Below are 17,534 nucleotides of genomic sequence, written 5' to 3'. Positions count from 1 at the left end.
AAACGACGAAGTACTAGGAGAAGTCTTCGCAAGGTGGGGGACTCCAGACGTAGATCTCTTCGCCACCGCCGAAAACAGCAAATGCCGAGACTTCGCATCCAGGTACTACCAGCGGGGGACGCTGGGGAATGCGCTATGGATCGATTGGTCGAACAGCTTTCTGTACGCTTTTCCACCCATTCCCCTGATCCCGGCAGTGCTCATCAAGCTGTCCCAGTCCAGGGCGTGGATGATCCTGATCGCCCCGGAGTGGCCCAGGCAGTGGTGGTTCACGGACCTACTTCACCGGTCTCTCCTTCCTCACATGCGGTTGCCGTGCAGGCCGGACCTTCTCACGAAGTTTGGGGGGCGGATGGTGCACCCCAACCTCTCGTCTTTGAGTTTGGCGGCATGGCTCCTGAAATAGTGCAATATGGCCATCTGAATCTACCAGACGATTGTATGGACATACTGAAGGAGTCTAAACGACCTTCCACTAGGACATCCTATGCTTACAAGTGGAAGAAGTTCTGTATCTGGTGTAAGTCCAAGAACTTTCATCCGACGACATGTAAGGAAGATGTCATCCTTCCGTACCTTTTACATCTGGCGCAGTCTGGCCTTAATTTCCATTCCATTAAGGTTCATCTGGCTGCTTTGACTGCTTACAGGAAATGCCCTTCACAGACTTCCTTCTTTCAGAGCCCTGTGGTCAAGGATTTTTTGGAAGGCTTGAAGAAAGTGTTTCCTCCCGTCAGACTTCCCTCGCCTTCCTGGGACTTGAATGTGGTGCTGTCCAGACTGATGAAGGAGCCTTTTGAACCCATTCACAAGGCTTCATTGCAGCACCTATCCTGGAAGGCGGTGTTCCTAGTGGCCATTACATCGGCCCGCAGGGTGAGTGAACTTCAGGCATTATGTTGTCAAGAACCTTATACTGTATTTCATGCGGCTAAGGTTGTGATGCGTACTCACCCTAAATTTCTTCCTAAGGTTATCTCTGACTTTCATGTCAACCAGACCATAACTTTACCTACGTTCTTTCAGAATCCCTCTTCGCCAGCGGAAAGGTCTCTCCATTCCCTGGATGTTCGGAAGGTGTTGAAATTTTATCTGGATAAGACCATGGATATTCGTAGGTCTGACCAATTGTTTGTTAATTATGGATCAGTCAGGACTGGTCTTGCGACCTCTAAGCAGTCCATTTCTCGGTGGATTGTGTCCTGCATACAATTGTGTTATCAACAGGCTAATAAGACCTTAGGGGGTAAACCTAAGGCTCATTCCACCAGGGGCAAAGCTGCCACGACGGCTTTGCTGCGTAATGTTCCTATTGCGGAAATTTGCAAGGCGGCCACGTGGAAGTCGGTCCATACCTTTGCTGCGCATTACTGTCTGGACTCGGATGCCAGGGCAGATGCTCAGGTTGGGCAGGCTTCGCTGCGAAATTTGTTCGCACAGTAGTGGTTTTGTCTTGTTGTTCTCCACCGCTGTTGTTGTGTGGGGATGGGCTTGCCATTCTATTCACTAGTTTATGACTATACACAGAGATCCCCTACTACAGAAGGAGTATTTTCTTTTCTGTAACTCCAGTTCTGTAGTAGGGGTATCTCTGTTATAGTCATAAGCGCCCGCCCTCCTCCCCGGTGGAGAGATAATTATTCATATGTAGAATGCTACAGGTCTGGCGTGCTACGCCTTCAAAAAGAACTGAAAGTAAATGGGACCTGCTGGGCATTCTGGGATACTGGGGAAAGTTCTGGAAATCTGGAAAGTTTTCTTAAAGGCACAGTATCCTGTTCTAAGCTACATAATGGCAGCCTATGGGGCTTGTCTGTCCACTCCTTCCTCTCTATCATTCCAGAGGCTTTTGCTGGTAGAGGCAGGGTTTTTTCCTATGTGGAGAAAAGCTGGACAGGCAGTGCTGTTTGTGGATGTTGGTGGAATTCTAGTTGAAGTACTGGACAGTGTAGCCTGTGGGTATAGGCTGCATTATCTGTCTTTAAATTAAATTCTCTCTTAAAGGTGTATGCAGGTCTGCATGATTTGTCACCTTTAGAGATTATTTTTTATTGCTCCGGGGTCCACGCACATGGGCGGGACTATTCACTAGATTATGACTATAACAGAGATACCCCTACTACAGAACTGGAGTTACAGAAAAGAAACTACTCCTTCTATCCAACATAGACCCTTCCCCATATCCTTCTGCTCGCGCATAAAAGACTATACACAGCAGAGGCAGGGAAAGGCTTAATCATTGGACCGTTTCCTCTAAATATGTTGTTCCCCTAGACACAGAGGGAGTCCAAAATGTATATATTATTTTCCCCTGATTCAAAATGTCCAAATTAGCAGTATAACTCATAGAATTTAACCAATCATCCAAAGTTGGAGGTGTCGGAGATACCCACAGTTTACATATCTCCCTACGCGCTAAAAGCATAGAATAGAAAACTTATTTTGCATTGTCTTTAGTAATAAAACTTTGGCATTCCAATACTCCAAAAATAACCGAAACAGCGCTTACCTTAATCTGCAGGTTTAGGGCGCTAGCCAGACATTTACTAACTGCCTCCCAGAAGAGCTGTAACTCCGAACAGTAGAAAAACATATGCAAGTCATCGGCCCTCTGACTGCTGCATTTTGGACATACCACCGTTCTTCCTGACCCAAATTTAGAAAGCCTTTGTGGAGTCCAGTATGCCCTATGTACAGTAAAAAAAATGATTCCTCTTGAAATATGCAGGTTGAACTGTTTTATAAAGTGTAGTCATAGATACTTGCCATTGGTCTTGCAGCACAGTCTCTGGCAAGCATCTTCCCCACAGATCCGCCAGCAAGGTAAATACACCATCCTCCATCTCCAGGATCTTCTAATACCATAGAGCGATTTCTTTTTTAACGGCTGTAGTAGAGAGAAGTTTAACCTCTAGCTCATTTGGTTCTCCTATCTTTTCCCCCATAGTCTGAAACCAACTTTGGACCTGAAGGTATTTAAACCTTGAACGCCTTGGGCCCACCAGCTGACCATCCAACAGCAAGTGCTTCCATCTTAGAATGCCCGCTTCTTTCAAGGGTAAAGCCAGTGAGTCTTTTGTCCATTCTGGAGAACCTGGGGCATCCCAGATTGGGGCCCAATGACTAAAATATGGTATATTTAAAACCTTTCTGATTTTAAACCATGTTTCTGCCATCTCCCTCAGTATCTTCAGTGCTAGGCTGTGTTGTGGGCATCTGTGCACACAGTCACCAAACACTTGTGCTAGGCCCAACAGAAGGACCATTTTACCTGCTGGGCTTTATGGTCTGAGTACAACCCTCACACCCTCCACCTTTGAACGGTACTGCTATTGTATCTACCTTAAGATTAGAAATCCGAGGTTAGAAGAATCTATCAGAAGATGCTTACCCTTGGTAATGGTCTTTCTTGTGGATACTCTATCTAACTGTAGATTGTTCCCTGCCCTGGCACCTGCTTATTCTGTGGAGTTGCCCTCTAGACATCCAGTGCTTAATTTGCATAATGATAAGTACCAGTCCCCAAATATTTTCTCCTCAGCCGGTGCTGATGAATGTCTGTATTGCTGAATACTGAAGCTACATAATCTTGATTCCACCTCATGCCCCTTTCTTCCACCCTTGAATACTCTGTCCCTTTTATTTCATGCTTCCAGGTTCTTTTTCATCTCTGCTTTCCCCCTTTATCGCTGTTCTTCCTTCTTTCTCCTCTTGTGTTTTTGTCTTTTGCTCCGGGTCAAAGTCTAATATGGAAAATGAGGGGTCGGTCCCCAAAAATGAGTGCTGTTGGGGGCCACCTGTCACCACCACCTCAAAATAAGTACTGTGGACATCTGAATAAGGTTCCACGTAAGGTTCTGTCGCCGGCAGTTTTTATTTGTGGTGCTCTGCGTCTGAGGGTGTGGCAAGAGACACTGATTTCAGCACGCAGTGGCTCCACTCCATCACCTCTGGGGCAAAACAGAGCCAAAGGGCACAACATATTTGAGCATGGGTCTAAAAACTAGTTCATGGCTGCCTATTTCAGATGTGTGTAAAAGTTCTTAAAAGTTGGGGATTGTAGGAGAGTAGGGTCTGCTATCCTATGGTCACCCCACATTTTTTTGCTTTTTGCTTCACTGGTTTTTGACATATTGAGGCTGTGGGCCTGCTAATCAGACCCCCAGCCTGCTGTTCTCTCTAACTAAATTGACACTATGCACCCTAGGTGCATAACCAATTGGAATTGGATCACCCTGTGAGCCCCTGTACCAGTGTACACTAGGTACCCAGGGCATTGGTGTATCTAAGGCCTACCAGGGGCTGCAGCATGTATTATGCCACCCCTGGCCTGGCCTAGCAATTTGACACAACTGGCTGATCACTCAGCTGGGGTAAGTTGGTGTAACCACCTCTTACTTAGGTGTAGTATACCTATACCTAACCTTAAATGGGACACCTGGTAACCTATAAGTCACTCCTATGGCAGGCCTTGACAATCCTGAAGGCAGAGTGCTTGGTTCCATGTGAGATGGTGCTCTGGCATGAGCTGAGCCTGTCTGCAGTGGTCGGAACAACTTCCTTCTACCGTTTCCAGATATCGTCATACCATATACTCTTAAGTGCATTATGAACCTCGCGGTTAAATGCTATCTTTGGTTTGGCTTTATCAAAACATGTCGAGTAAGGTGTCATACGAATTGGAATACTAACCCCTCGCCAATTCTGGCGACGGGGTTAGCATTCCACCCTTCTAGAGGGACACGACATGTACAGTACCTGAAACCCGGGTAAAATCAGACATAGCCTCAGCTCCACAAAATGGATGCTGCCACCACAGACACAAGTCTGCCCTCCTGCTGCTGGGAGTCCTTCCAGCTTGGGAGACGTGGACAAAGGGTTTCCTGCCAGGGGAGGTGCGAGCACCACCCCAGACAGGATTTTGTGTATTGGTCAGGTAGGGCTTGAATGGAATGAGACATGCCTGAGGCTCACAAGGAGCCTCGGTGCATATGCCAGTTCAAACCGGTCCTGGGGCACACCTGCCCCGGACCTGGGGCGAGCTGGACAAAGGATTGGGGGTGTAACCACCCCCCTTCCTGGTCCCACCCTTAGGGAGGGACCTAGCAGGTAGTCCGGCCCCTAGAATCCGCTTAAAGGTAGGAGCTGTGTCCTAAGACTTCAGACATCCTGGAATCAACTTACTACAAAGAAGAAGAAGGGAACTTCGACGCTCTGCTGCACAGAGGACTGAAGGAAATCTCCCCTATGGTCAGGGAGTGACCATCTTGCTAACGCAAGCACCAACCAGCTATTCGACGTCTTCTTTGCCGCCGCCTCCCGCCGGAGCCCGAGCCCAGAGCCCGACAAGACCTGGACCTCCAGACCTCTCACCGCCCGATCCACAGTCCCTGAAAAGAAGGAACCCGTGGAGGCACCGAGACACGTGGAGCCAGCCATCTTGAAAGACCGACGACAAGCTGCAAGCGCGACGACAGAGGCTCCCTCCAAGTTGTGCTTTGGGTCCTGAGAAGCCCAACCACCGAGCAGCATCTGCACCAAAGGTGAGCCCTCCAGCATCTCCACGATCTGCGTGGGGCCCCTCTGCACTTTGCATCTCGACGCGCCTGCCCGGTCCCTGGCCCGTTGGCTAGTGGCCATTTTGGCGATCTAATTTGAAATCAACAACGCTGGTCTGGTTGCTCCAGACTGGCCCTAGCTGCTCTCCAAAAGAGCAGCCCCTCTGATCTTGCTGGTCAGAACAATCAGCTTTCCTCTCTTTCCACGACTCATGCCTTTGCCAAGGCTTGTTTGCCTCTTTCGAGTCGCCGACACCGCCAACAGCGAGAGCCTGCGTGGGACAGCTCGTGAACCGACTCCTGGACGTCGTCGACCTTCAGGGACCACGTGGCTGCGGAGACAAGCTACACCTCATCACCTGTTTGCACCCGACATCGCCTGGTACCTACCTGGTGCCACGCCGGTCACTGGCTAGTGACTGTGAACACTGTCCCCTCTGCTTTCAGGTCTTCTACAACTCCGATCCACTCTTGGATCCACCGCATCTCTTCTGGACCGACCGCCTGCAGCATCTTTGTCATCAGGCTCCATTGAATCGATAGAAGAAACCCGACGCACTTCGAGACCTATGCACCCGCTTCCTGTGGGTGAGGTAAAGCTGGCACTCCGGTGCCCAAGTGTAGAGAAACATCTCTAGTGTCTGTGTTTTGAATCTTAAATTCGTAGTCCATCCAGAAGACCCTTCTAGCAGTAACTTTTGAACTTTTACGCACCCATTGAAAACCTATGAGAGCACGCGTGTAACTTTCCTCACTGCACACGCGACCCGTGGACCTCCTGGTCACTAACTGAAGTTAGCTCCTTGTAGGCCCAGCGATTCTAGAGGCCCTAGGCCTTTTCCCTTTCCTGTTCGTGGTACTTATACCACTATTTTAGTAGATGGTTTGAGCGGCCACCAGGGCCTATCCATATAAAGTGCTACTTCTGTATATTATAACATTGTCTTGTTTAACGATTTGTGCTCCTGTGCTCATAAAGAGTCTAGGGGATACTTTGAGTAATAAATACATATATATTTTGAATATATATCTGTGTGGTGTCCTTTCATTGGTATAAAGGGGGGTTACATATGGTAAAACAGCTTGCTTAACACGCTTTAACGAGTTTAGCCTCAAAGACTGCTTAGCCTACGCTACCACTAGGGCAGCTAGTCCGAAAAGGTTGACTTACAACCACACCATAAGGGTTGCTTGGCATGGTACAAGGTGGTCACTTTAACTAGTGAACAGCATATACCAGGCCAACTTCTCACAGGGATGTTCTGAGGTTTAGTGAAGACATTCACAAAGCAACCAGCCTAACTAAAACTATTAGTTCATGATGCTAAATCAGTCTCCCTTATACTGTTGCAAGGTTGCCACACGAATTGTGCAACCAGAAACTGAATCACTACAATGTGTAAACAACTTGGCAAATGCCGGAAACAGCAGACCAGACCATTTTTCACAGATATTCGTGTAAAGGGTTGCAAACAGAAGAAATTGGAGTACTGTTTCATAAGAAATAACATCACACTTTAAAAAAAAAAGTGTCAGAGCTTACAATGATCAGTGGCTTGCACGAACAGCCAATGGTAGTGTACCAGTTCTAAGCATGAAGTAAATCTTTGTTAAATTTGACTGAAACGTTCCTTCCAGGTAAGGTTCAATATGGCAATACAATTTGTACCACTATTGAATACCTACCCAAGACAGTGGTCCCGGCTTTTCATACAGGCTGTCCCTTTTAAGTCAGCATAGTAAGCCAGTTTCAATGTTAGCATATTCATTACAGGTAGGAGTTCCTGGGAAGGGTATGGGGGTGTGCGACCCTCATTCAGCTAAGGTTTAGCCTTTCAAGAAGAATTCTCACATGGGAGAACTAAGGAAGGATGTTACCTGGTAGAGACTCCAATCTTATTAAGATGGTTTAAAAATATGGCATCAGTGTGGCCCACCTATGGACCAACAGCATAAAAGCGTAAAGGCATTAACAACTTCTAAAGAATCCAAAGCTAGCTCTATCTTCAAGGAAATTATGTCTATACCTTCCTGGCCATGGCAACCTTCTGATGAAATCATTCTTCACAGTCACTCTGGCCTTAACATTGGTTGCACCCTAGTCTTAACATTCATACAGAGCCCATGTAACTGACTTTGCCTGATAAATCTTCAGTAAGAATGCAACTCGCCAGACCAGCTTCCAAACTTTTTAGAGACCCCAATTAAGATTCCTGGGGTGTCTGTCATTTTACAGAGGTGAATCTCACCTAACTAAAGAGCTATTTAGTTCACTGTTAAAAGGAAAAAAAAAGATATTAATAGTTTTCTCAATAAACCATTTCATGTACATGTCATTAGTCCCCAGACATAAGGTGTACAAGGTAAGTAACCCTGTACAATGATAGAGTTGCCTGTCATGATTGCTTAAATAGATGGCTAAAAAGCCCTAAAGGGCAGATATCACTAATATATCATGAAGGCTGACACATAATTTTTCTTTCAGATGAGAATATGCCAAATGATACCTCTGAACAAGGAGATCTTACTACAGAGAAAAAAAAGAACATGGAAATTTTACAAAGCCTGTTGAAAGTCAACCTCGGAAGCTCAAAGTCTAGCAAACAGACAAAGGCTATGCTATTCCGGTATGTTTTTAGTTTGTACAAAACAAATCTAGTGTTTCATTGTCTTTATCTTGAGAAATAGTCCATGACAGACTTCTTCCCATCATAGGAATCTGCTAAATGGTTGATACTGCTTAGCCTGATCTGAATCGTTGAAGACAAGAAATTGAGCATTGTTTGTTGAATGTTAATCTAGGCTGTCCCAGATAAATCAAATCACTATGTGATTCCCAAAGTATTTTCTGAATTAAACATAAGGTTTTCAAATTAATAAACCACTTTTATAATTTAAGATCAGGTTCGAGTATGATTAAATGGTCAACTCTTTTATGTGAGAATTCTGAGCGATGTCATTATTTTTAAATAATTTAATCAACAGCAGTTTGGTGGTCACATTAGGCAATTAAGAATTCTCTTCTTTGTACCACAGAGATATTAATGCCCTGCATTATGATCCCACACGGGAGGATCATGCGGTGTTTGAAAGAAAAGTGGAACCTGTTGAGAAGGAGAGGTATGTACATCTTGTATGTTATGCCCGGTTTTAAGATAATGTTTATTTTGCTCCATAGGCAGGTGAAGGGATTATTTTGGGATTTGGTTTTCATTGGTTTGAACGCTCAGGGTTATCGTTCTTGTATTTTGTTCTCTTTAAACTTCTGCTTCGTCCGAAGTATATAAATTAGCTCCATGGAATAGAATAATTAAAGTCCACTTCTGTAGTATTTTTTTTATAATGTGGCGAGTTGCCAGATGTAAGTTTCTGATGGATATTTGTAAGGTAGCATCATTTTATCTGCACACACGTTCACTGAAAAATGCCGTGTGGATATTCATGCAAGAAAATAAGCCCTGTTGGGCAAACAACTCTAAAAACATTTTCCGCTACCTATGCTGCCTGTCTACCTCTGCCTTAAAGGAATGGGGCACTGCTTTTTAGTCTGTGAAAAGCACGTGATCTCCAACAACAAATACTGCCAACTGAAAATGTTACTCTTCTGTAATCAACAGCTTGCATCTTGTGGATACACGTGCCACCCACCACCGCCTTACTTGGAAAGCCAAGGGTTGCTAGGTAGCTTAGCTAAGCTGTTCATATTTTGTGACTTAACAGACAAGCAGACCACAAATCCCAGTAGGTTTAAAAAAAAAAAAAAAAAAAGAGTAATCTTAAATTAAGTCTACATGCTGATGCATTTTGTGGTTCGGCTACGTTATTCCTAAAACCAAAACTTAGTCGCTTGAACCTTTAACGAAACTGAAACTAACTAATGCTTATATTCATAAAAGTAACTTATTCAATGTACAACCTCTGTAGATGAAAGCCCTCAGTTAGCAATGCCAGAACATAATCTTGAGACTTCCTGGTCTTGCATACTGCAGAGGCAAACATTCACCTGACTGAGTCATCTTGCTGTTTGTTTTGTCTGATCTCTTTTTGGTGTAGTCAGTGAATTGTCTGTTCCCTCAACGTCAAACTATCCTATCCTAACTTTATAAATCGCATGTTTACTGTTTGTTCAAGACAACACAGCCATTTATAGCATTCTTAAAGCAATATAACATAGTTGAGAAGAGAGGGACGGCTGGACTGACAACGCAAACCAGCCCTGGCAATTAATTGGGACCGGCACCGGGTGCGTGGGTGGCGGTGCTGGTAGGAAACACTGCTGCTGCTTTTTATTTATTTTTTACAGGGGACTGATATTGCAGCACTGCTGCAAAACCAGCCCCCACTGCTCCAAAACCTCCCCCCACATTCACCAAAACCAGTCCCCATCTTTCCCGCCCACCGGGAAAACACCTGGTGCCCGCTACGGTCAGTCCAGCCCTGAAGAAAATGGAAGGAGCCGCAGAGCTGGAAGAAAATTTGACCCCCACGTGAGCTATACAGTCCTGTAATGCTAGCAAGGAGTACCACAGCAAGAAGCCAAGCCGGCGGAGAAATATATTTCACTTGTTTAACATATTACACACATGCTCATCTGTCTTACTTCTCCCTTACATGCCAGATAGCTTTCTCCATGCCCTACAAGGGAGGGACAAAGTGCATTAATTTCCTAATCTTAAACTTTAATTTGGATTTCTGTGTGAGTGGCATTTCAAAACAATCTTACTATTGCTTGAATGTTTGTTTTGCTTAATTAAAGTGTGACGTTGAATTTGAGAATCTGAATGTGAAGAGATGTGGTAACTGAGATTTATGATATTTGCACCTTAAACTTAAAGGATTAATGTAGTTTTAATAGAGGCTACATTTATCACAAAAATCCTGTTGAGTACATGATTTATGTTTTTATTGAATATGCCATGTTTGAATGATAGAACAAAATGTTTGTGTTTAAATACTTGGCTGTAAACGGAAACATAAATGCACTTTACAAGTGCAGCTGCTATTCTTCCATGCTACATTTCAAACATTGTGAGCCCGGCAATCATGTTGTTCTAAATTGCAGACAATTTAGAGAATTACAAAGCTGACTTTGTTTGAGACCCCCACAAAGAAAATAAAAGCAAATGAAACTTACCATTGCTTTTGCCTCCAACTGCACAACACCAACAAAGAGAGGAAGACTGGGCAAGAGTTAAGAGGCTCATATTTTAAGTGTGAGTTCTTCAGACACTTGTGATAATCTACTTTTAATCCTTGCATTTTTCTTGTAATTACAGTGCTTATAAGTTACATCACATACAGACCTTTTCATTTAGTAGTTCATCTCATTGCTTACCCTGCAAATGTTTTTTTTTTTCGGTTTTTTTCGCATTAGGTTCCCTTCATGCTTACCCTCCGATCTGACACACATGTAGAATGGTGCAGAGGTTAATCCTACTTCTCCCATTAGCTCTCCTGCACTGTGAGTGACGACATTTTGCCTGATCAAATGCGCACATCTGCCTAAAAGGAAGTGCACTTCAGTGCCAAAGTTAGGCGGCTAATACTTTAACTTTGCCTATCTTTTTCCTTTCCGTCTTCATCCATTATTAATTTTTAGTGATATTTGTGTGTTTTAACTAAGCCTTCAGGTTACAGTAATTTAAAGCTAGTAGTAACTTTTCTTTGTACCAGAAAAACAGTTTTTCCTCTTGTGCATTTTAAAACTAAAAGGGGTTGATGTACCTTTCCGAGTACACCTGCCTGCTAGAAAATATAAAATGATTTTCTTTTATTGCAAGCATATTGCTGCCACATTTAGATAGCACCATGTTTTCTTTTTTCCTTTTTTTTTGTGACATGCTTGCAATAAAAACCTAACAAAAATGTAACCATTACATCTGCTTGCCATGTTCGACCTATTGGCTTTGCCAATGCTTCTTTTTAACAAATGTGTCTTTGCACCTGCGAAGTGCCCTGTTAAAAGTTCACAGTATGTGTACTCAACTCAAAAGGGGAAACTGAAGGTGAACTTCAGATAATTGCTGACATTAGCAGGCTGTGAGTAGTAGAGGTTTGGACCCTACATCCAAAATATTTAATTATATGTATACTAAATGGAAAGACAAATGTAAACATGCTGAGAAATGCTGAAGGAATAATATAAAACTGGGACGTTTTTAGTAGAATGGGATCAGTAGACGACTTGTGTCCCCATAATTTATATGCTTCTTTGAAGAGCTGTTGCTTATAACCTATGTGTCACCATTTCTCTGCCCTTTCATTATCTAGCAAAGCCAAACGAAAGAAAATGAGAGCTGAAGCTGAAAGGTTACCCGAGGTATCAAAACAAATTTATCATGAGGTTGCCATGGACTTCAAGGAAGTCTTTGGAGCTGCAAAGTCAACACCTGAGGAGAAGGAAGAAAATACTCCATGGGATCAGGAGGAGGATGAGGAGGAGGAAGAAGAAGAAGAAGAGGAGGAGGAGGAGGAGGAAGTAGTAAATATGGTAGTTAAATGCACAGCTGCAGAGAAACGTACCGGAGTTTCTTTAGAGAGCAGTGACCAGGAGAACCCTGCGGGGTTTACTTTTTCATTCTTCGGCGCTGAAGAGGAGACCCACATGCAAGAAGGTAATTATGACAGCATTTGGCAATCTTTCTCTCTGTGAACTCTGCATGAAATTCAACATATCAAAAGAAAACACAACAAGCCAGGTGTCTTTCATACTTCGTGCTTATTTATGAAATGGCACCAAAGTTATTAGTGAATCCATATTTTTTAATTTTGCCCCCTCCTTTTAACTTGAATCTAATTGAAAATTGTAGTCCTTGCGCTTTGCTTAACTAGCAGCCTGCCAGATTTTAGGCAGGTTCATTAAACAGTGTAAAAGTTAATCCCTATTTATAAAAAAGGGGATAAAACTCTACCAGGGAATTACCGCCCCATCAGCCTTATAGACACAGTGCAGAAGGTTGTAGGTAAAATGACCCTGGCAAAAATCACAGCATAGGAGGAAGAGAACAACATTTTATCTCCCTACCAAGCAGGTTTTCGTAAATCGACAAGAACGATTGACCAGATCTTCCGGTTCACGTTATTGCACTGGAAGACAGTAGAGCTGGCGAAGGGCAGTCTTTATGCTGCCTTCATAGATCTTCGTGCAGCTTTCGATCTAGTCCCTCGCTTCTTGTTATGGAAAGTCTTAGCTGAGATGGGGATGCCTCTTGAAATTTTATCGCTAGTAATGAGATTGCACGAGTCCAACTCTGCAAAGATTCAGTGGGGGAGACATGGGCAACTAACCGATGAGTTCCTGGTAGAACGGGGGGTGCGCCAAGGCTGCGCCATGGCCCCGATGCTCTTCTCCCTTTTTATTAATGGAGTAGTGGAGCGTATGTTGTCCGCTTCTGTAGACGCTCCAACATTGGATGGAGCGAAAGTGCCAATTCTACTATTCGCAGACGACACGCTCATTTTATCCAAAACCCCGAGTGGCCTGCAGCGTGCCCTGAACATCTTTGAGGGCTTTTGTGCCGATCGCGGCCTAGAAGTAAATGTAGCTAAAACAAAGCTCATGACATTCAATCCCCATCCCAGCTTCAGAGGGAACTTCTTTATGGATGGCCAAAAGGTAGAAATGGTTTCGGATTTTGTTTACTTGGGTATCCATATAGCCAAAGGTGTAAAGTGGGGGAAACACACAGAAATGGCGGCTCTTAAATTCCGCCAAATTACTGGTACTATAGGTGTTGAACACAAAAGGTCCTTGACCAAACCCATTGCGCCAGTACTTCAAGTTTACGAAGCCAAAGCCATTAGTGCGGTGCTTTATGGCTCAGAGCTTTGGGGCTATGGGAATCTTGCACCACTAACGCTCGTCGAGAATAAATTTCTCCGAAATCTAATTGGCCTCCCTAAAAGTACACCCATGAGGCCTCTGCGCTGCGAATTAGGCAGAAAAGCCATTTCAGATATGACTAGATTAAGACCCATTTTATACTGGCGGCGCATATGGATCACCCCTGAACTCGCTCACTACGCAAGGGGCTTCCTGAATTTAATAAATAGCGATAAGTTCCACAAAGTAACCATAAAAACAAAGTACTGGGAAATGGTTGAACATCGGGACTGGAATGAAGCCAATCCGTCTACCATGGAGGGTCTATTCCTTGAAGCAAAGCTTCTCCCTTCTTAGAGCCCTATTGGGACACCATAACCAAACCCCTGGATAGGAAGTTATATTTCCAGCTTAGAGTGGGGTCCCTCCCAATTAGATCACTAACTGGAAGATGGGCAGAGGGTAGCTCTCAAGTCTGCCCAGTCTGTAAAGTAAGGTCTGAGACCATTGCCCACTTACTCTTTGTGTGCGGGGCTTATTCAGTCCCCCGACGTGTCTGGCTGAAGGCTATGTGCAAACAGCTAGGCACAAGAGTGAGTAACATCGCTTTAAGGATTATCTGTACCAGTCCTTCAACATTCATTGCTGTGGCAGTTGCCAAATATCTGGGTTGGGCCTGGGCCATCAGAAAAAAATCTCTTGTCTAATGGCAGTATAGGCGAAAAGAATCTAGACCATTGCCCGCTCTCCCAGTTAACAAAAATGTTGTCATTCTGTTTTTATATTGGCTAAATAATTTTATGATCTTTAGTATTATGGATGAATCTTAATGTCCTTAATGTCCTTTTTTTTTTTTTCTTTTTTTTTTTCAAAGTTTTTATAAGAGATTGTAAATATGCTATGTATGCCTTATGCTTTTATGAGTTTTTACCTCGAATAAAGCTATAAATTGAATTGAATTGTAAAAGTTAACTGCTAACAAATACTTTTTTCACTCCATCTTTCTTTGTGTGCCACCGATAGTTTTCATTTAAATAAAAAATATCAAAACAAGCTAAACATGCCAGGTGTTGCGTACTGAGCCAAATTTGTTAACTGTAGGCCACATTTCGTGCAGATTCGTTAAATATTCCCTGAGTTAAAAACACATAAACTGTTAAATCCTTTTAACTTTGCCCTTGCAGATGACTCTGCATTTAACTTGCCATGGAAGACTAGATATGTGAAATGTCTGCTATGTATTATGTGGATTGCTCAATGCGTGCCATAGTTATTTGCAAAGAAACACTTCTTTAGCCCCGGAACCTTCATTTTTTATTCCCCTTGTTGACGGAAAGGTATCATGGCTCACTTGAATCTTTGCTGTTTGCAGGTCAAGGATCCTCCTCACAGTCAACAGTGGTAATAAATAGCATATTACACTCTGTGCATCTGCACATATGTGTAGATCAATAATATGTAAAGTCATGAGAAAGCGGTAAGCCAAACTCTGTCGATGAGCACAAAAAGCAGAGTTGATACTGATCCACATCACAACTTTGGACCCAGTCCAGATCACCCTCCTCGGGTGAAGTGAAGGCATAGTTGAGAGACAAGCCAAAAAAGAAAAGGTTCTTTGTCTGGTGGCAGTTTCACCTTCACCTCCTCTTCGGATCTGATGCAGAACATGGAACCAATGTGCCCCGAGTTTCCCACGCAAATGTCAACTGTGCAGCAAGTTGTGGCCTTCAAGTAATCCATGCTGCAGACATTGAAAATTATTATGTCTTCCTCTTGGACATGTTCTGGACCCACAGACCCAACTGGGCCTCCAGTCAAATTGCTTCCAGCGGTCCCTTCCCATGCATCTTCTGACCTTTTACAGAGTCAATCAGCGCCTCCTCTGATGGCCGCCTGAGCATTCACCTCTCCGATACAGGCCCGACAGGTTCCTCTATCAGTGCTGCCTCCTGCTCCAGAGACGCAGGTTCTTGATTTGGTTTTGACACTAGCCCCAGATTTCAGATCATTCATCGGCTTTGGTTCGTCCTGTGTCACGCTACACAATCATCAGCAGCAGTGTTTAGGAAGATAAGGCTATTTTTCATCTGAGTACAAGGTCTGCATCTTACCCAACCTGATGACAAGTGCGATGAGGAGGCGGATGACTTACTAACCCTGATTTGCAAGGTAAATCCTAAATAATTTTCTGTGGCTTGGCTTGTGAGGTTCTTCCTGAACGTCCTGAAAACCTATGGAATGCCTTCACCCAAATAGTCCAAGGTGGATAAGACTCAGCTGAACAGATTTTATGTTCAGGCCTGAACACCACCTACTCTGTTGCGTCATTGATGGATAAGCATTTTGATATGGCCTGAGTTTTTGGAGACCTGGCAAATGCAACTCTGAAATGTTTTAAAAACAGCAGAGCTACAGCTTGGTCCTTGAGAATGCTATCCCCCTACTACCAACTCTATCAGTACTATAGAAAGTTGCAAGGTTACTCTAGGGGCCTCCCCTTCCCCCAGCAGCTGATGATGATATAGAGCTTATTAAGCGCTCGAATGCCGAGGCGTCTTGGCGCTGGTGTGTGTACACAGGGCAGGAACTGAACTAGATCTACCCAGGAGTAAACAGCCAGGATTTCAAGGCTTTCCTAAAGGATAGAAGGTTAGGCTGCAGTCTCAAAGCCACTGGCAATTTATTCCACAGTTGTGCTGCACAGCTAGACAAAGACCTGCCAACCTATCTGACCCATCGAAACTTTGGGGTACAGATCAGGCCAAGACTGGCCGACCGTAGGTTTCGTGAGGGGGTATAGAGCCTGAATATTTCCTGACAGTCATCAGAACCCCCACCGTATTGTGCCTTATGCACCAGGCAGAGCGCCTTAAATTCAGTTCTCTGCTGGACGGGGAGCCAGTGTAATGCCCTTCTTCCGTGTGACGTAGGATGACCCTTAGGAAGCTTTAGGATTAGTCGTACCGCAGCATTCTGCAATGATTGAAGTTTGCTGATCTGATGTTTATCAATGCCCAAAAACATCGCATTACAATAGTCCAATTTGGACAGAAAAAGAGCAACTATTACCGTCTTCTGGTATGAGGGGAATAAAAGGAAACATTTTTCGAAGGGTCTTCAGCAGAAAAAAACTGGCAGACGTTAAACTGTTGACCTGTGCTGACATATTTAAGTTTATCGTCAACAATGACCCCAAGATTCCTCACTTTCCTAACTGGCAGAGAACATTCCCCAACCTCCGACGGCAACCAAGAATCGTTCCATATTGGCGTTCCATTGCCAAACTCAATCACTTCTATCTTTTCAGTATTAATCTTCAGGAAGCTTAAACTCATCCAATTCATGATGTCCTTTAGACAGGAGTGAAAGCTGGCAGCTGTTAGCTCAGGCTTGTCCGACAAGGATATCACCAATTGTGAGTAGTCGGCATACAACACAAATGTGAAGCCATGTTTCCTGACCAGTATTGCTAGTGGCTTCACATAGACGTTAAACAACGTCTGGGAAAGAGCTGATCTCTGCGGAACATCACAGGGCAGGTTAAAACTGTCCGATTGTAAGCTGTCCCAGCTCAAACTCTGTTTCCTGTTCTCTAAAAAAGAGGAGAGGAGGGCCAGAGCCGAGTCACCGATTCCTACCTCCCGTAGTTGCCGCACCAACACCGTGTGATTCACGGTGTCGAATGCGGCCGACAAATCAAGGAGAACAAGGAATGCCCTACCTCCACCATCCACCACTCTCGGAATCCCCTCTGAAGCAGCAATCAGGGCGGACTCCGTGGAGTGTCTTGGCCGAAAGCCATGCTGGGTGGGGTCCAATAGCAGCAACCGTTGTATCACATAAAACAGTCTGCACAGATTTCTTGTGCAGTCAGAAGCAGAAGCAATTTAAACAACACAAGAGCAACCCATATGTCCCTCTGAACTGGGTAATTTGCACTGAGCAATAACAATGTTCACAGGGAACTTATTTAAATTAAAAAAAATTGAACGATAAGGAGTACAATTTATATACTCATCACTGATTTAATCCAAAAGCAGGGAGAAAAAACATTTCAAATAAATTGAGAAATTATTTCAGTAACCTTGAGAATTGTCTAGAGTTAGTCTAGGTCGAAACATCAATCTTCCCAGAGGGCTGCTTTTTATCAAGGC

General features: G+C 44.1%; 1 protein-coding gene across 2 annotated transcripts in view; it reads left to right on the top strand.

The window, feature by feature from the left end:
- NOL8 (nucleolar protein 8) overlaps positions 1-17,534 on the top strand; it is a 361,614-nt gene that overhangs the window by 256,608 nt on the left and 87,472 nt on the right. For both annotated transcript variants that reach the window (XM_085624883.1, XM_085624882.1), the window contains 3 exons: positions 8,044-8,185; positions 8,595-8,678; positions 11,829-12,172. In XM_085624883.1, the coding sequence (XP_085481009.1) occupies positions 8,044-8,185; positions 8,595-8,678; positions 11,829-12,172 (570 nt within the window). The remainder of the gene's footprint in view (positions 1-8,043; positions 8,186-8,594; positions 8,679-11,828; positions 12,173-17,534) is intronic.

This window comes from Triturus cristatus, chromosome 9 (genome assembly GCF_964204655.1).
Source record: "Triturus cristatus chromosome 9, aTriCri1.1, whole genome shotgun sequence".
Classification (NCBI taxonomy): domain Eukaryota; kingdom Metazoa; phylum Chordata; class Amphibia; order Caudata; family Salamandridae; genus Triturus; species Triturus cristatus.
The sequence above is the reverse complement of the archived record's forward strand: the minus strand, read 5'-3'. Positions and strand labels throughout refer to the sequence as shown.